The sequence below is a fragment of the Caretta caretta genome, chromosome 21, assembly GCF_965140235.1.
Source record: "Caretta caretta isolate rCarCar2 chromosome 21, rCarCar1.hap1, whole genome shotgun sequence".
Lineage (NCBI taxonomy): Eukaryota > Metazoa > Chordata > Testudines > Cheloniidae > Caretta > Caretta caretta.
Window position 1 is genome coordinate 9300117 of NC_134226.1, and position 22558 is coordinate 9322674.

General features: G+C 52.0%; 1 protein-coding gene across 2 annotated transcripts in view; it reads left to right on the forward strand.

Moving 5' to 3' along the window:
- Positions 1-22287, forward strand: part of TFEB (transcription factor EB) — a 49223-nt gene extending 26936 nt beyond the window's left edge. The window contains exons 2-9 of one of the 2 annotated variants that reach the window (XM_048826408.2): positions 12411-12633; positions 12760-13014; positions 13355-13435; positions 15139-15268; positions 15494-15550; positions 16719-16794; positions 17472-17619; positions 19550-22287. In XM_048826408.2, coding sequence (XP_048682365.1) covers positions 12442-12633; positions 12760-13014; positions 13355-13435; positions 15139-15268; positions 15494-15550; positions 16719-16794; positions 17472-17619; positions 19550-19987 — 1377 coding nt within the window. In that variant the 5' untranslated portion in view covers positions 12411-12441 and the 3' untranslated portion in view covers positions 19988-22287. The remainder of the gene's footprint in view (positions 1-12410; positions 12634-12759; positions 13015-13354; positions 13436-15138; positions 15269-15493; positions 15551-16718; positions 16795-17471; positions 17620-19549) is intronic. The other variant, XM_048826409.2, reaches the window with a different exon arrangement.
- Positions 22288-22558: the final 271 nt, after the last annotated feature.

Genomic DNA, 22558 nt, shown 5'->3' on the forward strand with positions numbered 1-22558 from the left:
AGGGGTTAAGATACCAGCCCTCAGCAGCGTAGTTAGGGACCAGGCCCTGGGTGTCGAGTTCCTAGTGCACATTTGGCCCACTCCTGCTGGTCAGGACTCTTTTCCTCCTCCATCTCCCTTACCGCTCTGCACCTGCTTCCCGTCATCCTCCACTGCCCATGCTGCTCTGGACCCATCTGAGTTTAGGATCCACCCTCTGGTCACCGTTCGCAGGCTGTACAGTGTCTGTAGGGGTGAGTGAACAAGACTCCAGCTTTCGAGATCCCAACAGGACTCCAGTGCAGGTATTCCAGCCCCACAGCTGACCAGACCTCTCCGTCTCCCGTCCCTACTGCTTGCCCTCTGCATGACTCCATGCTTCCCTGAGGCATAGGCTACCTACCGGACGCCTGTGAGGCTGAGCCCTGTGAAACAGCTCGAATGCAGTCTGGCTGGGACAGCTGTGAGGTAATCTGCAGAATCTGATGCAAATCCCCCACCCCTATTGAAAGCTGCTTGTGCTGTCTCATCACCAGGTGTAAATCGGCATTGCTCGATTGACTAGAATCTACATCCGCTGAGGATCTGGTCTTCTGTGAAACACAGACCGTACACCTGCATGATGGGCTCCTGGCCCCTGACTCTCTCCCTTCTCTCTATTTTCTTCTTCCATTCCTAGGTGCTGTTGTAATACCCACAATAAATAATAATTCATCGTGGTGCAAGAGATGCAGTGAAGCTAGGGGAAAGGGGAAGTTATCCTGTGTCTGGCGTGGGGTCAGACCAGACATAGCAACACATGCTATCTAGCAAAGTTCACAGACCGCATGGGTGTGGGTGTATGTCCGGTAATAGAATTGCCCTGCCAGTATGGGACAGATCAGTGACTGTAAGGACCAACCCACAGGTAGTGACCCTAACAGGACAGGAATAGGGTGTTAACCCCTTAGTGCCTGCCGTGTAACCAAGAATGTGTTTGGTGGTAAGTTAAAGGCACCAGGAAGAATGTTTCCCTGTAAGCAGCATTGTCAGCCTTCCCCTCCCTTTAAAGTGGTCTCCCATCCTGGGGCCAGAGGTACCTGATAATGGGGAGGGGAGTGGTACTGGTTGATCCAGCCCCAGGTACCTCTACCACTGTGTGGGTGAGTGTTCTTGGGGGCCCTCATATGACCTCCTTCCAGCCCTGGCTGCCTCTCCCTCGCCCCACTGTTGACATGAAATCCAATGTCTTCCTAAATAGAAGCCTGGAACCCAGGGAAGGGTCATCCAGGGGCACAGCACGAGCCGAGTGATTTATAGAAGGCACCTGGGCTGTTTGCTTTGGTCGCAGCTCCCCATTTGTGCCATTCGGGCTCCAGCAGTGCAGTGGCAGATGCTGCTGCAGGGAGAAAGCATCTCTCCCAGAAGCATGGTGGGTCCCTGCCTCTCCTCCTCCACTCTCTTCTCTGCCCCTGGAGCCCACAGCCTTTAGAGCTTCCCCAGCTCTCCCACCCTGGGGCAGCCACAGGACTCCTGGAGGCTGACCCCTCTGAGTTCCTTCCTCTCCGATTCTCAGCCCCAGGTCAGCAGCACCAGCCCAGGGTCACTGAGACCCAGTGTAATCTGAGAACATGATCCTTGCCAGGGTGGTGGAGAAACTGCCCAGCTTGCTGGAGCCTCCTGCCCTGAGCTTCCAGCAGGGAGGGTGGCTTCTGGGGTGGGTGTCCAGAGCTCTGTTTAAGATGATCCTGTCCTGGATTCTGGGGCAAAGGGCAAAGAAATTCTGTTCTCTTCCTCCTTTTTCTCTTCCTTTCTTTCCTTCTCCACTCCCCATTTGTTCTCTTTTGTCCCCTCCCTTCCCTCTCTCCCTTCTCTCTATTTTCTTCTTCCATTCCTTTCTCTCCTCCGTTGCCTAGACACTCACTCTCTCCTTCCTGCCTGCATTCCCCCCTCCCCCCATTCCCCTCTTTTGTTTTGCGAGTCCTCTGCCCTTACCTCCCTGTGACTGACAGGAGGCACTGTTCCAAGTGGGGCCAGTGGGAACAGGTGCTCCGGTCGCAGGGCTGGAAGGAAACCCAATCCCATTGGCAGGGCTGCCTTGCTGGCTGACTGCTGATGCACCTTACCAGCCCCGAGGACGGGCCTGGGGGCTCCTGCCCGAGACAGAGCAGCCAAGTGGTGCCTTTCTGTTGGGGACTTGGCTTGGTTGGGAGGCGCATTTGCTTAGAGTCATGTCAGGCCCTGTCTAACCGGGATGGGCCCTCCCCCTGGCCCTTGTCCAGGTTTAATCTGGATTTAGACTAGGATGCGGTTACGGTAGTGCAGGTGAGACCTTGCACGAGGAAGGGCCCTTTTTCTCTCCGCCTTGCCAGGGGCCTGCACCTCTGCGAGTCACTTGTTTCCTGCTCCGGGGTAGGAGCCAGTCAATGAGATGGGCATGGGCTCTGCCCTCTGGTATCACATGGTAGCTGCAGGGAGAGGTGGAGCTAATAGAGATAGGGAAGGGGTTACAGAAGTGGGGAATTTGGCTGGAGTGGTGGAGTGAATGGGGCAAGGTGGCTGGGTGAGAGCTGGCACCTGAGAATGGTCTGAGCTGTAATCTACCTTGTCTCTCTATACTTCGATCTAGTTTGTCCATGGCTATTTGTCTCTAGATCTAATCTCTCTCTTATCTCTGTATCCTGCATCCGTCTGGGCCAGGCCCCCAGCTGGCATAAATGGCAAAGCCAATGGGACTATGCCAACTGTCTCCATCAGAGGATCTGACCAATACCATTTGGATTACGATAGCACTCCGAGTCCCCAGTCAGGATCGGGACCCCATTGTGCTGGGTGCTCTATGCACGCAGTGTCCCTGCCAGGAGACTTTCTGTTCTAAGTTAGTGGGTTCCCTAATGGGGCCTGCTTTTCCATTTCCCTGGGATCCCGTTCCCATTTAGCCGCATGTTGCATTACCCTAGCACCTATTCATGATCCTCAGGGGCTGAGATCTCATGATCGAGGGCGGTACAAGATGCAAGGTGTAGCAGAGGTTACATAGACTGGTTTTGTGCCAGATTTACAGGTCTCTCTCTGAGGAATGTAGGGAGCCAGACGGTACTTGCTGTGGATGTTACTGGATGACCCTGAGGCTAATGCCTCTCATCTTGCAAAGAATCACAAGAATCTTTAATGGTCCACAGCTCGTGGGGACCTCACTTGTGCGTCTGGCCTGAAAGAAAGCACTGCTATGGGCCAGTGGTTTGGTTCACTCTCGGAGGGAAGAGCGCCCCCTAGTGAATCACCATCACCACATCCTGCAGCACCCTGGGAAAGACCCCCCCCTTTTCCCCCCGCTTAGTTCAGGATTGTTCATGAGAGCCCAGTCTGTGGTGGCCATTCTCCAGGCTGAGCTTGCTGCCTTCAGTTTTCATGGCCCTTGTGACTCCAGTGGTTTTCATTCTCCTTCTGTCAGACCTGTTAGCCTCCCCCCACACTGCGGGTGAGTCAGAGCGAAAGCAGAAGCTGCTGAGCATTACCGAGGGTGAAGCCAAGCAGAACCGGCTGGGCTATTTTAAAACAGGCCTAATTTCCCCCTCCCCATTTCGCATCAGGGGCCTGCCCTCACTTTGGCTTCCCTTTTCCCCTCACCCTCACCTCTCCCTCTCTTCAGGTGATTGGCTGAGGAATTTCCTAAGGGGAAATAGCAGAATTCTCTGCTCACCGCCACCCCCTGTTTCTTGTAAAGCAAGTTCACAGTTAGGGGAAGGAGGGAGGCACTGTGTGGTGCAGATTTCTTGGTTGTCCTAGGCCGTCTCTGTGCTCACAGACAGCCCCACTGAGAGACCAGTGGCCAGCGATCACAGTCATAGAATCATAGAAGATCAGGGTTGGAGGAGACCTCAGTAGGTCATCTAGTCCAATCCCCTGCTCAAAGCAGGACCAACCCCAACATTGTTTGACTCTTGCTTGTTGTCTCTTATCTTGTATGTAGAGTGCAAGCTCTGAAGTGTCCACAGTCAGCCTCATTTTATTAGCTCTTTGGGGCTGGGGCTGCCTGTTTGCTCTGCGGAAGTACAGCCCCCAGCACAGTGCAGCTCTGACCTTAGTATAGGGCCTCTAGGCGCTGCTGGCGGAGAAATAATGAACAATGATGGTGACCTCTTAGGTGTCAAGACGGATATGCAGGAGTTTGCACCCACTGAGCTAATCAAGATCCATACCTGGTTAGCTCACTAGATGCAAACCCCAGCTTGCACTTGGGGGGGGGAGGGTGGATGGCCTGTGATATGCAGGAGGTCAGACTGGTGGATCTGGTGGTCTCTTCTGGGCTTAAACTCTGTTTATTTACTTGGCGTATGCAATCCAGTCATGCCAAGCTACAGCATTCTTATCAACATCGTTCAAGGCACGACTTGCCTAAGCATAGGGGTCAGCCCTGGCCCAACTACACCGACTGCTAGGCATTGATGGCTGACTCCGGGCTATTCCAGCATGTAAATAAGGTTCTCAGTCAAGATACGCAATGGATGGTTTTCCTGTCCCCTAGCATATTTTACAGTGGTGTGAGGTAACCGCCGTGCTACCTGCTCATCTGTGCATTGGTCGCCTGTGTCCGTGCATGTTTCTGTGTAGACTCCCCAGTGCTTCCAGTTGTCTTTGATCTGCCGATATTTCAGATGCTTTCATGGCAATCCCAAGCTGGATCCTGAAAGGCACTGAGTACCATCAGCCCCCCAAAGGGATGTAAAGGCACTCGGCACCTGACAGAGTTCATTCCCCCCCCCCCCCCTTGTCCTCTCTCTCTTTCATCTCTTGGTTGCTTCAGCAAGGAGGGAGAAATGCAAACCTGACCAGAAACCTGGAGTCAGGAAGAGCGGCTCCCTTGGGCATCACGTGGCAGTGTGAGGAGGCAAACGTTGCTGGGGGCTCTGATACTATGGCGACGAAGGGGCCGTGTGAGACCGTGGATGGAGAGGGGCCGCATTGTGCTCTGTTGCGATGCCATGAATCTGGAGTAACTCCACTGAAGTCAGCGCAGCTATTCCACATTTACATCAGCGTCGCTGAAAGCAGGGTCTGGACTGGATGGATGGCCACGTTGCTGGGCATGGGGACTGATGCCATCATTCTGTCTGCACTGCCTGGATCTGCTCCCGCGGGAGTGTGGACTTTGGGCTGCAGCGACATACAGCCTCTGCCTGGGGCAGGAAGGGAAGCAGGTTCTGGTTTACAGTGACTGTCAGGGACAAGCCTGTGTTGTAATTTGAGATGGGTGGTCATGGCTCGGCGCACATCACATGACCCCCTCCTCCCCAGCAGATAGCCTGTTCTGACTCTGAAGGGCCCAGAGTGGGCTACCGGCATCCTGTAGGACCGGGCCTCTGTTTCGGCAGAGAGAGGCAGACTCATCCTGGAGCGGAAGCAGAGCTTACTCAATGCCCTAGGCTGAGAGCCGTTCTGTGCTTTCATTTCCTACTCCTCCCTCTCCCATCCTGCTCATCTCTAGGTTTGTCCCTACAGCTTCCCCCTCTTTGGGCACTTCCAGCCCCTGCTGGCCTTGGACATGAGCTGGGGATGCAAATTCAGAGCCTCCAATGGCAGCTCTAACTCCTCCTATTCCCTGACACAAGGGGGCCACCTGTGCATGTGAGAAGGGAGTTGGGCCTCTCTGGTCCAGGCAGTCCTTGGCCTGGTTGCTGCTAGCGAGTGCTGGTGGGTTCTGTGCTGCGGATACCGGTTTGCAAGGAAATGGACCGAGGCCTACTCTCATCACAAAGTTGAGCAAGCAGCTTCACAAGGGCTGGATTTGAAATCCCTCACCTGCACAGCTGTTCTCCACTCAGCCTCCCCAAGCCACCCTGTCCTCAGTGGAAGGGATTATTAACCACTTCACTGCCAAAGCGTGCCCCGGGTATATTCATGAAATGTGCTCCTCCAGTTCAGGGTTTCATTTTCACTTGGTCTCCTGGCTGTGTAGAGTTGCGGAGTGGCTTTTAAACAGCTGCTGTTTAATAGAGAAGCAATTTCAAGACCGTTTACAAAGTGCTTTTGGGTGCCTCCAATATGGGCACATACGATTTGTTGTCATTGCTGCTTTACAAGGCTTTTCCTCTCACTGGACACTTGATGTTTATGATTATTACTCGTCACTTGCATTAGCTGGGACGTGTCCACAGTCAGCCTCATTTTATTAGTTCCAGGCCACTCTATCATCTCTCCATCCCTGTGGCGTTTATTTCTGCACTTCCCTTGACTCTCCTTCGCCTCAAGGCTTAGCATCATCTTACACATTTCACCATGTCCTCTGCTGTGTCTTCTAGCAAGTTTGCAAAAGTCATCTAACCAAAATGACACTTAATACCCCTCCCAGTGGGACCCCATGGGCACCTCTCACCACTCCCCCTCCCAGTGAGATGAGCCACCACGTATAATTAATTACCTTCCTCTTGCCGTTCAATAGCCAGCTTTTGATCCATGTAATCGTATTTCTGTCCAAGCCAGCTTGATTTAATTTCCCCCTTAGGATATCGCATGGCACTGTGCATCAGATGCCTCATTGAAATCCAGATATATTGTATCCACCACATCTCTTCTGTCTAACGTTATGTATTTTGTTTAAATAGGAAAAACCCTTCAGATTTGTCTGGCTACATTTATTCCTAAGTAAACCCGGGTTGTTTGGCTTCTATGTTTCCCCTTTAAATATTTCCTCATTCCTTTTGGTAGAGGATGTGAGTTAACTTACAAAGAGGGTCTTTACCCTCATTGTTCTTTGTTCCCTCTTTAAAAATTGGTATCAAGCTGGTACAGGTTGTGCCCTGGAATGAATGGAAAAAAGACCAAATAAGCTACTAGCTGGTGCGATTTTTTTTCCCTGTGGACCTTGGCCTCGATTTTTCAAACTGAGTTGTGCTTTTGGATGCCTAGTTAGAGACACCGTAAAGGGGCAGAGGGAGTTCAGCGCTGTCTGATAATCAGGCCCCTTTAAGAGGTCTCAAGTTGGGCCCCCCCAAAGCTCTAGTGCTGGTTCTCAACCAGAGGTAGGCAGAGATCTTCCAGGGGGTACACCAATTCATCTAGATATTTGCCTGGTTTTACAACAGGCTACATAAAAAGCACTAGTGAAGTCAGTACAAGCTAAAATTTCCTACAGACAATGACTTGTTTATACTGCTCTGTATACTATACACTGCAATGTAAGTACAATATTTATATTCCAGTCGATTTGTTTTATAACTACATGGCAAAAATAAGAATAAGTAATTTTTCAGCACTAGCGTGCTGTGACCCTTTTTGTATTTTTATGTCTGATTTTGTAAGCACGTAATTTTTAAGTGGGGTGAAACTTGGGGGTAGGCAAGACCAAGCAGACTTCTGAAATGATTATAGTAGTATGGAAAGGTTGAGAGCCATTGCGCTTCTGAAACTCTTGGACTGTGTCTTTTGCCTGATATGTAAGACTCAGGCCCTGCCCACCTGTAGGTCATGAGAGAGGGAGGATGGCCCAGTGGTTAGGGTACTGAACCGGGACTTGGGAGACCTTGGTTCTGTTTTCTCCTCTGCCACAGGAAACTCCTGTGAGAGTTTGGGCAAGTCACCTAGCATCTCTGTGCTTCAGTTTACCCATCTGCACTGCCCTGCCTCACGGAGGGTTGTGAGGAGAAATGCTTTAAAAAAAAGATTCTGAGGTGCTTAGATACTGCCCCGCTGAGGGCCATATAAGAGCCAAGGATAGATGATGATGATGATGCATCTCTCTCTTCCCCCATAGATCTCGGGTTTCTTATAACAGTGGGTCAGTATCATTGTTCCTATTTTACCAGTGGGAGACACTGAGGCACGAAGTGGGGCTGTGACTTGCCTGGCTGAGGTCACACCATAAGTCAGTGGCTGTGCCAGGCCCAGGCCCTAGAACTTGATTCTCAGTTACTCCATTTTCATGCTGGAGGGAAGGGGGGTTTAAGCCACTTCTGCGCTGCCTGGATTCTGGAACCGTGCACGGATCTGCCCAGTCCCATACAGACCACGGGAAGCAAAGAATAATTATAGCACAGTACACTCGGCCCATGCCTCTGACCCCCATGCCAGGGGCTGGGAGCAGCGTCCACCATATGGAGCCCCTTTCACTAACTCACACTTGGGCGTGCAGTGTCTTTTCTCAGGGGCCCTTTCCACACACGTAAAGCCCCTCTATGCTGGCAGAGTAGCACAGAAGGGCCTTGACGTCGCTGAGAATGTCCCACTGTCTCTTGATTTGTAGTCCAGTGCCCTATCGCCCCCGGGGCGTGTATGGCTCTTTTTGCAAGTGTTGTGATGTTAGTGCAGGTCTCCTGGACAAATTCCCTTTGAGCTAATTGCCTCCTGCCTCCACGAATACTCTTTGCAGTTTTCACTGGACCCATTTTCTCCCAAATGCAGTGCTGTTATTGGGCATACTTAAACAGCACCCTGTATTTTGCCTCAGAGGTGACTGCATTTTAGTGGTGTGAGAATTGATTGCTAATACAGCAGCAACCCTGTAGTGAAAGGGATGAGGCAGTTTCCATCCTGAGCCCAGTTTTGAGGTGATCCCACCCACTAGAATATTAAAATGCTTTGGGACCTTTCTGAATGAAAAAAACACTCAGTAAATGTAAGTCATTGTCTGGGCCTCTAGACTGGATTATTATCCAGAGCTGTTGACTGGTTTGTGTCTGTGTGTGCGTGTGTGTATGTATTGGGGAGTAAAGGTATGGTATTTAAAAACAATACATCTGTTCAGACAGTGTCTCCATGTACCCCACACCTTCCACATCAGATAGGTAACAATAGCCTCGCTTTGCAAACAGGGAGACTGAGACGCAGAGAACTTAGGGGACTTGCTCATGGTCCGAAAGCCACGGATGGAGCTCAGGAGTCTTGGTTCTGAGGCCTGTGCCTTAAACACAAGATCATCCTTCCTCTTGCTTCCTTGTTTATCAACATCATGGGTTCCCAGGTGTCTGAGTGTGCAAACCTTGGAGAAGAGAGAGAGAGGCCAAGGGTCAGAAGTGAATCGCTAACAGGACTGTGCGGGATGGGAGTTAGACAAGTCCTTTCCCCCTGCTGCACTTTTCTGCTCTGGATTGACCTCTGTAGGACACTTTGTAGTGTCACAATTCATGGGAGTGGCATGTCTTGACTGAGTGGGAAAGGTAACCCGGTCCCCCTGATCACTCTCAGTTCCCTAAATATACAAGGAAACATCCCTTCCCTGCATTGCCAGATTCACTGCTCCTGCTGCTCAATTGTGTACCTCCTGCCTTCTTCATCTCGAATATCTCTCCTTCCCCCCCACATGTCTTCAGACACAGCAGTCTGGAGAAAAAATTCTGCTTTGAACCACCTGCCATCTTCCCCAAGTTACGGATGATGGGCTATCCCAGTATGAGCTAGCAATTAGAGTAGTGGACCGGGAGCCAAGACCCCTGGGTTCAGTTCCACAGTCTGCATGGGCGGGTGGTTCCCAAACCTTTTCCTAAGGTGAATCGCCAACTGCATTTTGTCTTATTTATTTTTGCGACCCACCATTATGTATATGCACCCTCTGCCCCGGCACTGCAACCCTAACCCCCGTGAGCCTTGCCTGTACTGACCAAGCAGCTCCTATCCCGCAGGGCTGGGCCCAGCTCTGGGCTCATGGTGGGCTCACCCCACCCCTGCAGGAACTCCCTTCTGTCTCGGGCCAGGGGAAGTGTGTGTTTGCTTAGGCAAAGGACCCGTGATGGGTTAATGTGGCCCTAGATGTGGTGACCCACTTAGAACCTTCCTGCGACCCATCATTTGGGCAACACTTGTCCAGAGGATAGAGCAGATGGTCACAAGTCAGGACTCCTGGGTTCTATTCGCACTGACTCCCTGTCCCCATCTGTAAAAAGGGGCATCATGACACTGAGCTGTACCTGCCTCGCAGGATGGATGAGTCCGTAACACTCAGTACTTTAGAAACGGTATGTCCCAGGTAGGGCGGCTTCCTCTGGAGCCCCCTCGTCTCTGCAGGCTTCTTTAGCGCTGCTTCACTGCACCTGAATGGGCTCCCATCCCCTTTGTATGGACAAACAAGAGCCCTGTCTGTGTCTGGCTGCGTCGCTCTCCGTCACCTCGTGCTGCTTCTCTCGCCTCCAGACTCTTGTATGCAGGCTCGTGGGACAGAAGGGGCATTGTTTGCATTGTTCGAGAGTTAAGGTTTCACTCTGGCTTTGGGTTTAATGACTCCTGACAGTCTCCCCACCACCAGGCTATGGGGAGCACCTATAGGTTTAGGGGACAAGGGAGACTGGGTGTGGGTCATGCTAGGTAAGTTAAGAGACAGTTAAACCGTGTCATTCCACTTCCTGTGCAAGGCTCTTTTCTTTCTTCCTCTTTCTCTCTCTGGCTGTCTCTTTTTTTTTTTTAACATGTTCTTTCTCTTCACAGATCTTTCTTTTGGCTCCCACCAGCAGCACATCAGTGGGATTTCCCTTGAAATCCAGGAATAACTAACTGGCTATTACCCTCTTTCTTCTCTATCTGGCCTATTCTCTTGTCTTTCCCTTTGTGCTCCCATCTCTGTCCACAGCTGGGTTCCTGGCCCTTGGGTTTCTCTTGTAGCAATAGAGACATCACCTGGAAGCTCTCCATGGAAATAAGAGGCAGTCTTGGGTCTGGGTGGGTGGCAGAATGTCTGGAACCCTGACTGGTCCCTTGTCTCAGAGCTGGGAAGTGCCTCAATCCAGGGCATCGATTTCCAGCTTCCAGGAGAAACCAGCACATAAAGGTCAGTGAGCGCTGGGGTCTGGATTCGCCTCACTGCACAGATTCCATGCATTGCTGGTTTTCCTCACCCACCTGCTTTCTCTCCCTCTTATCGGGTTCTGGCACTGATTTAGGAGCTCTCTCTCCTTCTGCCAACTGGCCCTGGTTTGACAGCAAGGCAGAGCAAGTTTGTCATGAAAGAGCCTGGCATCCGAGTACAGGCAGGGTCCAGACCTGAATCATTTCCTCTCCCAGAGCAGGGACAGCAGCTAGTCCAGGCACAGCAGGACCAGAGAGACGAAGGCGAAGATTGAAAAGAAATGGAGGGGCCTGAACTGAGGCTCCTTGGCTCCAATTAGATACATGGCTGTGTGCAACTGCTATACCCACAGGACCTTCTGGTACCTGGCATTTCTGAAAATCAGGCCTTGCTTATCTAGGTGCCAAAACATCGACCAGGGCACCCCATTTTAGACCCCCTATTTTTGAAAATCTTGGCTGAATTTCCAGTCCCTCAGCAGAAGATGGCCTACTGAGGTCTGTGGGGTGGAGAACATCAGGCCTGAATCACTGGAAACTCATCTTGCCCCCTTCCCTAACAGAGGGTTGTGCCTTTAGTCCCTTGATATGGCAGCATGCCTGGGAAAGGGGTTTGGCTCAATGAATGGGGAGTGTGCAGCATGGCCTAGTGGTTAGAGGACTGGGCGAGGACTCAGGAGACTTGGTTCTATTTCCAACTCTACCACTGGCCTGCTGGGTGAGTTTGGGCAAAGTCTCATCCTTGCCCAGTGCCTCGGTTTTCCCATCTGTTCAGTGACCTCCTTTATAAAGTGCTTTGAGCTCTCCCGATGAAAAGTGCCAGATAAGAGCTAGGGATGATTATTTTTTCCGAGTGCCTGCAGTGGGTCATTCCAGATCAGTGGCTGAAGGTGGAAAGATGAAGTCTTTGAAGCTGTCATGGGAAACAGTTGATGGCTTTTTTGTGTATCCTTTCTTTTGGGGGTTGGTTTATTGCTGTGGCTGTTTTTGTGGTGGGGCCCAAAGATCAAAGCCCTGTTCTGCTCGGTGTTGACTGGGATTCAGAGGGTCTTTCCCTGACTCGGGGAGGCAGTTTGACTTACTGGTTAGAGAACTGACTTCCCACACTTCAGTTCTTTGCACGACCACAGGCTGGCTGCAGGTCACTCAGCCTTTCTGTGCTGCAGTTCCCCAGGTATAAAGCAGGGATAATAATCCTTTCTTTGCCTCCTGTATTTCGATTGTAAGCTCTTCCGGGCAGGGACTTCATTACATGTACGTACAGCACCTAATCGCCTCATAGTTAACCCTTATATCATGCTTTTCAGAGTGATCGCCCAGGAAATAATCACAGGCTGGTGCTGCCTTGGTAGGACTGGTCTTGCCATCCTTACGGCATGCTGGGGCCCTGATATTGGCTGGGAGGCCACTGGTGGTAGAGGTCACTTGGCTATGGATGCAGCTGTCATACAGAGAAAATACTCTGTGTGGCCACGGGCAAGCCCCTTTGCCACCCTGTGCCTCCATTTCCCCATCTGTAAAATGGGGATAACGTTACTGACCCTCCCCACATGAAGCATGTTGAGATAGCGAGGTGGCGGGCACTCCCCAACAGTGCTGCCATTAGAGCCAGGGCCCTCGGGCTTGACTTAATCCTGTTGCAGCCTTTGCTATGGTCCAACCCATCCCATGTCTCTCAGGAGAAGCTGTGACCCGCCCCACGCGAGCGCCATGGCATCGCGCATCGGCCTGCGGATGCAGCTTATGCGGGAGCAAGCGCAGCAGGAGGAGCAGAGGGAGCGGCTGCAGCAGCAAGCGGTGATGCATTACATGCAGCAGCAGATGCCGCTGGCCCCCACGCCTGCCATCAACACTCCAGTCCAATTCCAGTCCGCGCCGTCCGTGCCGGGAGAGGTCTTAAAGGTACAGTACAGATTAGTTTGTTTTCTTCTCTCCTTGGGAGGCGGGGGGAGGGGGCGGGGAGGGAGTCTTGGTCGTGTTGAGAGCTCTAATAGTTTTTCCCTGCCTGGGGGTTGTGTGGATTTTTAGGTTCAGTCGTACCTGGAGAACCCCACCACGTATCATCTGCAGAAGTCACGGGACAAGAAGGTCCAGGAGTATATCTCTGAAACCTACGGGAATAAGTTTGCTTCTCACATCAGCCCCGTCCGGCACTCTCCAAAGCCTCCCCCGGCTGCCTCCCCGGGCGTCCGGCCCGGCCATGTCATGTCCTCTTCAGCTGGCAACAGCGCTCCCAACAGCCCCATGGCCATGCTCAACATCAGCTCCAACCCGGAGAGGGAGGTAAGGAAATTGCTTGGCTTTATAGAGCAGCAGGATGGAATAGGGGAGAGGAAGTGAAGGATTTAAAAGTGGCATGTGATCAGGATCTCTCCAGTCCTGGCTTCTCTCAGCAGGAGGCGCTATAAGGAGCAGAGCGGAGAGCTGGGATTTCCCAGCAGGAGGCACGGTGGGACATAGGATATAAATATTTAGCTAGATGTAGCGCATTTCATGGACAAGGCAGCTCATAGCATCAAAAATGAAACCATGGAACTGAGGAAACCCTCAGCTGTCTTGTTTTTGCCCAGTGACCCTGCATCTCCAGCCGTGTGCTTTGTCAGAATGCAACTTTCTCTTCCAGATAGACGAGGTCATTGATGACATCATGCGTCTGGATGATGTTTTGGGCTATATTAACCCGGAAATGCACATGCCCAACACCGTGAGTGTCTCTGATTGACTTCTGGCCTGTTATCCTGACTGTGGAGGGAGAGGAGGAGCCTGCATTTGACATGTGCTGGCCAGGGAACTGTTAGAGTATATGTGCTCGAGGGTATGGGGAAACTGAGCTCTTCCAGCAAAGGGTAGCCGCAGGGAGAGGGTGACTGTGCTATCCATACCCTCTGGGCTGGATTGTCCGTGGCTCTCCGCCCCTTCCATTGATGGCCGAGAGCCAGGGTAACCGCTGTACGCTAGTGCGGTCTAGCCTCGGGGCTGTGGGGAGCAGAGTGTAAGCTAGAGCAGCTACTGAGGCTGCTCTAACTCACACTGGGGGTCAGACAGGCTTTTGGCTGGTCTCAAAATATAGGGAGGCTCACTGGAGGCATGAAGCCACCTTTACCACCTGCCCCCTCAATTCCTGCCCTGAGCGGAGTTCGGCTGGAACTGAGAAGCTGGCAACTGGGGTGTCCCTGCATTGATTGTTGCTACTGACTGTCAAGGCTGCAACCTGGGATTTTGCTGCACGCTCTCTGTATGTCAGCCCAGCACCCGGCAGGCAGTGGGAAATCATGCGTCATGGTGTGTACAAACTGGCTGAGCCTCTTTCCCCCTGCCCAGCCCCTAGAGTTGTAGTGATTATTATTGCCTAGTAAGTCAGCAGCCAGTGCTAGTCTGAGCTGGCTGCAGCCTGACCTAGAGACTGTAAACATCGGGTTGGCATTGCTGTGTGTGGGCTGGGGGAGGGGAAAGCAGTGCAATAGCATGACTGACTGCTATGAGACTCCACGAGCCCTTTCCTTAGGCTTCTGCTTTTAAATGAGCCCCAAAGGGCTGGGAGGGCGTAAGAGATCCGTGACTGTCCCCCATTGTGCAAACTCAGCAGGGTTTGAGGCCTGAACTCCCAGCACAGGCTGCTATCACTTGAACTTTTGGCCTGACTGTGAGGATTGCAGTCTGGTGATTAGAGCAGGGGAATTGGGAGTCTTGGTTTCAGTTCTTGATTCAGCCACTGCACGTCCATGAGCGAGTCCATTTACCTCTCAGTGTTGCCATCTGTAAAATAGGGCTAAGGATATCTAACTCCCAGGGTGTATGGTGAGGCTTTCTTGATTGTGCTTTGAGATTCTGTCACTGGATGGAAGGCACCATAGCAAGGTGAAGATTGATTGATTGATTTTTAACACCCTCCTCCCTTTCCATCACTTAGCGTCCCACCGTGAGAACGTATCATGCGGCAATGAGGCTACTTAGCGCTTTGTCAATGTTTATAGCTGGGATTTTCAGTGGGGCTTAGAGTTAGAGCTAGGAGTTAGAGCCTAGTGCCCAGTGAAAGTCAATTCCTCCCTTAGAAAATCTCAGCTTGATGGATTCAGTGTCTAAGCCATCACTTCCCTGCCCCTCGTGAATTAGGTCAGTAGCCTTGTCCTCATTTTGCACATAGGGAAACCGAGGCACAGAGGGGTGAAGTGACTCACCTAAGGTCCCACAGAGAGTCAGTGGCAGAGCAGGGGAGTAGAAACCAGCAGTTTCCAGCTCCCAGTTGCATGCTCAACTGATTGTGGTGCCCTTCATGCCAGGCCTTGTGATTTGGAATCTTACTGGAGAGCCAGCCCTGAGCCAGCTTTCTAACCCCCTGATCCCATCTCCCGCTCCTCCTCCTCCTAGATGAGAACCATACTAATCATGTGCTTCCTTGTTTTTCAGCTTCCAATGTCCAGCAGTCATATGAATGTATATAGTGGTGACCCCCAGCTGACGGCCTCCCTGGTGGCTGTCACCAGCAGTTCATGCCCTGCCGACCTCACTCAGAAGAGAGACCTGACAGGTAACGCATGTGAGTTCTGACTGCAGCTTATGTGTGTGTCCGTGTCTGTCAGGTCGGGCCAAATCCTGCATCAATGCTCGTGCCACTGATGGTAGCGAGGGTTACGCGGGGTGCGGGTCAAACAGAATCCTGCCCACTCTGTTTGACGTTACGTACTGAGTGATGCTGGGAGAGGTGGGGAGAAAACACAGCTTTGTAACGAGCATGGTGTGACCTCTTGGGTCTTTCTTGTAGATGCCGAGAGTCGTGCCTTGGCTAAAGAGCGTCAGAAGAAGGACAATCACAACCTGAGTGAGTGGATGGTTCATTCTAGCTGTATGGCTGGGTCTCCTGCCCTAGTTCCCTTCAGCCCAACCCCCATTCTTTTCCTGGAGGCACCTCTGTCTGTATCGCTGGTTTCCCTTTCACTCTGCCTTCATCCTGCTCATCTGTCTGAACAGCCCATTCCACCTCGCACCTCTTGTGCATGGCATACAGGGATCCCCACAGCATCTCCGAGCAGAGCTCCACCTAACCCAGTATCCTGGCTGACAATGGCCAGTCCCAGATGCTTCAGAGGAAAGTAAAAGAAACCTCATTATTGTGATTATTTTATTTTTATTGCAGTAGTGCCTCAGGTCCCTAGCCATGGACCAAGCCCCCATTGCGCTAGGGGCTGTACATATAGAACAAAGAGACAGTTCTTGCCACAAAGGTCTTACAATCGAAGTAAGATCAGACAGTATCTTCTGGACAGTTATGGGATAACCTGTTCAGAGGGAAGTTTCTTCATGAGCACTGTCAGGCCCTCACCACTAGCTTGCGGCCTGAAATATGAGGGTTTGTATCCCATAGATATTGGTACCATGTCTAATGTAACTCTAATGTTCTCTTTCTCCATCAAAATGTCTCATCCTTTGTTTGAATAGTGCTAAGCTCTTGGTCTCAATAACTTCCTATGCTAAATAGCATCCTAAGTCTCTCCCACCCCACCTCCAAGCCCCCTTGTCATACCCAGTACCTCCTATGACACCGCATGCTACCTTCAACCACTTCTCTCCCATCCAATATGGCTCTACACTACCCCATCTCTCCCAACAGCTCTTGCAACCCACCCTCCTCTCTAAACTGTCCCTCGCCCACTGAATGTTTCCCCATCTAGACTTTTGCCACCCCACCTCTGACTGCCCTGTGCCTGTGAAGTCGATCACATGTAAACTGCAGTCCTCCAGAATTGAAGGATGCATGTTTGGGTGACGAGGACAGGCCAGCTTCTGAATGGCTCTCCTAGTCCCTCGGTCCAAAGCTGGGTAAGGAGAACAAGGGACGAGAATCTCTCTGGGGAACTTGGTGATTTCCATAATCCAGGTTGGGGACAGTGGGGACTGAGAGTGGTACAGGCTGCAGAGAGTTGAGGCTGGTCCCAAATTCCTAAACGTGGGTCAGTTTCCAACTCTCTCTTTCCCTTCCCTCTCTTTAGTTGAGAGAAGACGAAGGTTTAACATCAACGATCGCATCAAAGAACTTGGAATGCTGATCCCAAAAGCCAATGATCTGTAAGTATCACTGCAAGCGGTACAAGTCGCCTTGTCTTACATATCCCACGTGGATTTGATGGTGCGTGGCAGAGGAATTGTTAAGGATGGTCCAAATGGTGTGGCCCTGGGGGATGAACCTTATTCTGTAGATCAGGAGAAAACTTTCTAATTGCAACTGTTGAGTGTTTGTCCCGGAGAAACAGTGGGAGTCCCGTTGTTTGACCTGTAAAACTTGACTGGACAAGGCACCTGAAAATTTACTGTGGAGATCAAGCCTGCTCTGGCCAGGGATGGACTAGATGTAGATGATTGTCTGCTGTTTCCTAGTAACGGGTTGTTCCAGTGCTGAGCCAGATTCTGTTTCACACATTGAGAATTTTCATTCCTTCATCTGATCTTCCAGCTGGGCAACTGCTTTGATACTAGCCGGTCGGGTGTCAGTGTCTGGTCCCACATCGGATTCCCTAGGAGTCTGGTGCTTGGTGTTTTCAGAGGCTGGGATAATGGCGTGTGTGTATTGACCCAGGCCAGTGCCATTCCCTACATGAGTGTGTCCAGGAGGTAATTCAGGGCATTACATTTGCAGAGAGGCATTTCAGTACAGCAGTGCTCGTTAGAACTTGTCCGGGCCTTGGAGTTGGTTAGAAGGAGCTAACAGCACAGATTGTAATGACTTCTCCCATGTGGTACCCTAGAGATGTTCGCTGGAACAAAGGGACGATCCTGAAGGCCTCGGTTGATTACATCAGGAGGATGCAGAAGGACCTGCAGAGGTCACGGGATCTGGAGAATCACTCTCGGCGTCTGGAAATGACGAATAAGCAGTTATTGATCCGTATCCAGGTGTGTTCCCATCTTCCCCCTGTCCCTCCATTCTAACCCAGCCTGAGGATGTATCCACACTGTAATAAGAGACCCACGACACGGCCATGGGTCACCTGGGTCAGTTGACTTGGGCTCACGTGGCTAGAGCTGCATGCTAAAAATTGCAGTGTAGCCATGCAGTCTTAGGCTCTGAAACCCTGTGCAGGAAAGGGCATTGGAGGGCAGGCTCCAGCCTGACCTACACTGCTATCTTTAGCTCCGCGAGTCTGATGCCGTTGACCCGGACTCTGAGACTAGGTGCCACAGGTTTTGGGTTTTTTTCTTGGTGTAGACGTACCTTAAAACACCTTCAGGGGCTCAAATCTTGTTCCTGCCCCTTCACAGGGGGTCTGGGCAAGATTCTGTTCTCCCTTAAGGCTGTGAAATTAGAGCATCTTCATTGACCTAAATGGAGTCCGTCCAGACTCTCACTGGCATCACCTGAGATTCATTTCTGCCCCTTTGAGATGCTCCATGCACACACTGGGCCAAAACTAGTGAAGTCTCTGGCTAGGTTCCCATTGACTTCAGTGGGCTTTGCATCGGGCCCCTAGCAATGCTGTTTGCACAGCTTACTTATTGCAGACATGCAGGTCCTTTAGGGGCCTGCTCCTGCCTACCCTCTTCCTCACCTGGGCCATTTCCATTGACTTGTGAGTGCTGCTTTGCAGATCAGGCCCTCCGCTTGCAGCTGACCGGTTCCCACCAGTGGCAGGGACGAGCTAGTTTGGGAGTGCTTCCATTCAAAACAAGGAACACTTGCAACTCTTGGCGTTCGCGTGGGAGCCAGGCTTGCTGTGTTTGTAGCTGTCCCTGCCGTGGGGAGGCCTGTGCTTCCCAGGCTGTGGCACTTGGGCTAACACTTTCAAACCTATTTGCTAATGGCAGGCTCCAAATCCATCTCTGGGCACCTAAAGAGAGGTTTTTAGGAGCCTCAGTGTGGATTTAGGAGGCTCACTAGGCCGCCAGGTTTGGAAAGATTGACCTAGGGTTTATGGTACCTGGTGCTACCTGGATAGGGATGCTGACGCCAGCTTTAGCCAGGGATTTCATGTAGGTTAGCGAGCAGCCTGCTTGCACTAAAGCACTGAGCCTGCAATGTCCGCCTCACCTTATCCTTGGGTCGCTGATCACTGGAATTCAGCCTACGAAATAGAAAACCTGGCAGGGACTGGGGACTTTATGGATTAAAGTTTGAATTGCTGTTTTCTTCTTTGCCTCTTCCTCCTTCTTTATTTCCCTGGGCATCCCCTGTCTTTGTGTAGTTTGCTATCTTTCTCTTCCGCTGTCTCTCTTGGAATCTCTTCACCCCTCTCCCAAGGCCCCTGTCTGTCTGTCTGCCTTTTCCATCTGGCCTTGTCACCAGTTCAGTCCCCTGAGAAGGATGTTCGAAAGGGGTGGAGCTGCTTGAGGATTTGAAATGAACCATGCTTAGTGGCCATGGGGAGAGGTGGGAGTAACCACAAAAATGCTGTTAGGGCTTCTGGGAGCCGTGGTTCTTATTTGCCTTCTTGGAGTGGGTGGCGGCCAGGGCCAAGGTGGTCAAAAGTGCCTGACTTAAGACATCTGGAACGGTCCTGATTTTCAGAGGGGCAGGTGCTCAGCCCTGTCTGAAAATCAGGCCCCTTGAAGGCTTCTCAAGTTGGGGGCCCAAAATCATCAGTTGCTTCGGACAGTCTTGGCCTGTAGCGTCTGCACTTTGTCAACCCTCTGGTCCTTAACATGACCCTGGTGCCTTTCACCCATTGTTTCTGGCTGCTGGATTGTGTCAGTTCAGCTTTCAGGCTGGGGGAGGGTTCCCCACAGAGCAGTTAGTGGGGCGAGACCATCTTGGCTCCCTCCTGCTCCCTGTTATGGTGGTGTTGGTGCCCCTCGTAAGGACTCCTGGTTTGTGTGCTCTGTCCTACAGGAGTTGGAGATGCAGGCGCGCCTCCATGGGCTGCCTGCCGCCTCGCCCTCCGGCGTGAACATGGCAGAACTAGTTCAGCAGGTCGTGAAGCAAGAAGCGACTGGAGAGGACGGGTCGATGGAGCCTCAGCAGCCCCAGCTACCTCCAGACCAGGAGACGCAGCAGCAGCTGCCGTTGCTACCTCCGTCTCCCTACCAGCTGGACTTTACCCACGGCCTGAGCTTTGACGATGGCTCCAGAGGGTTCCGCGACCAGCTGGACCCCAGCCACAATGTCTCTTTTCCCTCTTTATCCAAGAAGGAGCTGGACTTGATGCTGATGGAGGACACCATGTTACCTCTGGCTTCTGACCCCTTGTTCTCCGCCATGTCCCCTGAGGCCTCCAAGGCCAGCAGTCGCAGGAGCAGCTTCAGCATGGAGGATGCTGACATGCTGTGACAACGAGCCGTTCGCAGCCTGGGGGAAAGGACGAGGAGTGAGGCTTGTCTGTGAAGACACACATCCCCCCCACCCACTCACGAGGACCCCAACCCACACTTGAGCCTACGTAGAAATACATTTCTCTATGCAAGCGTTGTCACAGTCACTGGGAAAGTCAGACCCTTGTTGCTACAACTTGATCTGCAAACTTTCTTGCTTTGCCATGAACTGAGCGGAGCTCCCTGGCTTGGAATGACCCTAGATTTACAGCCCAGCTGCCTTGCCTTTCAGCTAAGCTTCCCACAAGCCGCACGCAGTGCAGGAGTGGAGGCTGGAAGCCAGGCCATCAGGTATGAGAAGGAGCCTTCAAGTCCCAGCGGAGGCTAACAGGGGGCTTGTCGCTCAGAGCGCCTTGCTGCAAATGTGCATCCAGCCAAGCTTCACCACGTGACCCACGTTCCCTCAAAGTCTTCCCCAGCCCTGGCGCTATTGCTCTGAAGACGTCGGCAGAGGCTGCCTTGTACCATGTTCCCGCATTAGGCTTCCCCTTCCCTTTTTGGGCAGGGATGTGCAGCTTTCCCAAGGGAGGGTGTGGTGTCCCTAGTCGTCATGGAGTAGGGGAGGTGTGTTTCTCAAGGCTCACTGGGTAAGAAGGCTACAGGGGGGAAGAGGAGGAGGAGGAGGGCAATCTGAACAAATTATTTAGTGATACCAGAGGGACACTTTCAAAGCTGGGAGCAGGAGTGGGATGCAACAGCCTCATTTATTTGTCACCGGGGTTTGTAAAGGCACCGGCTTTGAGAGTGGACCTACTGAGTCCCACTCAACTTCCGCCCCGTGAGAGATGGGACCGAGCCTCCAACTTCAGAAGTGGGTTCCTAACCCTCGAAAGCGTGGAGGGGGTTGGGATGCCGTTTTGGGCCCATCTCTGCTTCCTCTCACTCTGTTCAGATGAATCCCAAAACTTCCAAGTGATATTCAGTCAAAACCATCAGTGTGCAACTAAACCCACACTGGTGTTTCCGGACACCAGCTTCTGGCTTTGCACCCTCACTTTTTGGTGCTGGCCATTTTGCACTATTAAACACTTGGGCGGCTTTTTCAAATGCACCTGAGGGTGACCAGAGAGCGAGTGTGAAAAATTGGGGTGGGGGGTAATGGGCGCCTGTATAAGACAGAGCCCCGAATATCAGGACTGTCCCTATAAAATCAGGACATCTGGTCAACCTTGCCGGAGCGAGCCTCCCAGCCGAGGCAGACGTGCTAGCTGGGCTCACACTAGCAGGAGCTAAGAACAGTAGTGTGCTGGTTGCATCGCGACCCAGGGGTTGAGACGAGCTTGTACTCATTGCTGCTTTACCGTGCCATTTACACTGGTTTTTAGTGCACTAGCTGGAGCAGAGCGAGCACATGTTCGCCTGCCCAGGCTGGCAGGCGCACTCCCATCTGCACCCTAGACGTGCCCTGAGTGACTTCTGACTACCGAGTATCGCGTTGGGCTAAATCTGAACCTGAGACCTGGAGGCATGTGTGTGTGGGAACCTCCTCTATGAACCACACCTGGAAAGGGGGTTTGAATGCGCCTCTGTACACTGAAACCTCCAAGTTGGGACCCTCACACCCAGCATCCCCAGTGCCTGAACCTAGCAAATCAAGCTCATGGAAGGCACCCTAAATAACTGATTCAGTTATCGTCAGGGTGAGCTTAGAGCCCGTCTTCCGTTAAAACACTCAGTGGGCCAAATCCTGGCAGGCTTTGAGTGCCCTCTGCTCCCAGTAAAATAAGTGAAAGACCTGACTGAGTTGTTTTCTTTCTCAGTCTTTACTCAGGCAAGCCACCCATTGGGGCCAGTGGGAGGCTTTGCCTGAGTTAAGGGGTCTCTGGGTTTGGCTCAGCGTGTTCAGTGTCATCACGAACGCGTGGAAGATGGCCACACGAGGTCAAGTGATCTGGATCAAACGCTTTCTGCTGAAACATCCATGGGAGGGAATTTTTCTGCCCTTTAAAGAGCACAAACCCAGCCATGGATAGAAGCTGGGAAAAGTTACGTGGGGTGTGGGGGGAGGGATGGAGGGGGAATCTGAGTTCACGGCTCCGTGAGCTTGGCTCTGAAGAGGAGGAGAACAAGGTCTCTGTTCTACAGAGTTCTCCGGCAGCACTGAGGAGCTCAGTGATATGGGGAAACTGGTGTTCTAAATCTCTCGTGTAGGTGCTCCTCCAACCCATGCCACCCTGTCTTGAGGTTGATCCCAGAACCAATATCCATTTGACGAGGAACTGCCAGGGAACATTAAAAACAACTTCTTCCCTCCAACAAGTCCCTCTTCGACTTCCTGTGTCTTCATATTCAGGTTGGAATCTCTCTTGCTGGGCGTGGTGTCCTAGAAACCACGGAAATTAGCCCTGCTGAGCTCAAAAGGAAACAGTGAGGAGTTATACTGTTTCGGCAAAGGGCTGTTCTGTGTCCTCATTGTGGCTCTGTCTTCCCCCTCGCCCCCAGTTGCTTCCATGTCTGCTTCCAAGTTTCTGGCAACGCAAGCCATGTTCTCGCTGATTGGAAGAGGATATTTCCATCCCTGACCAAAACA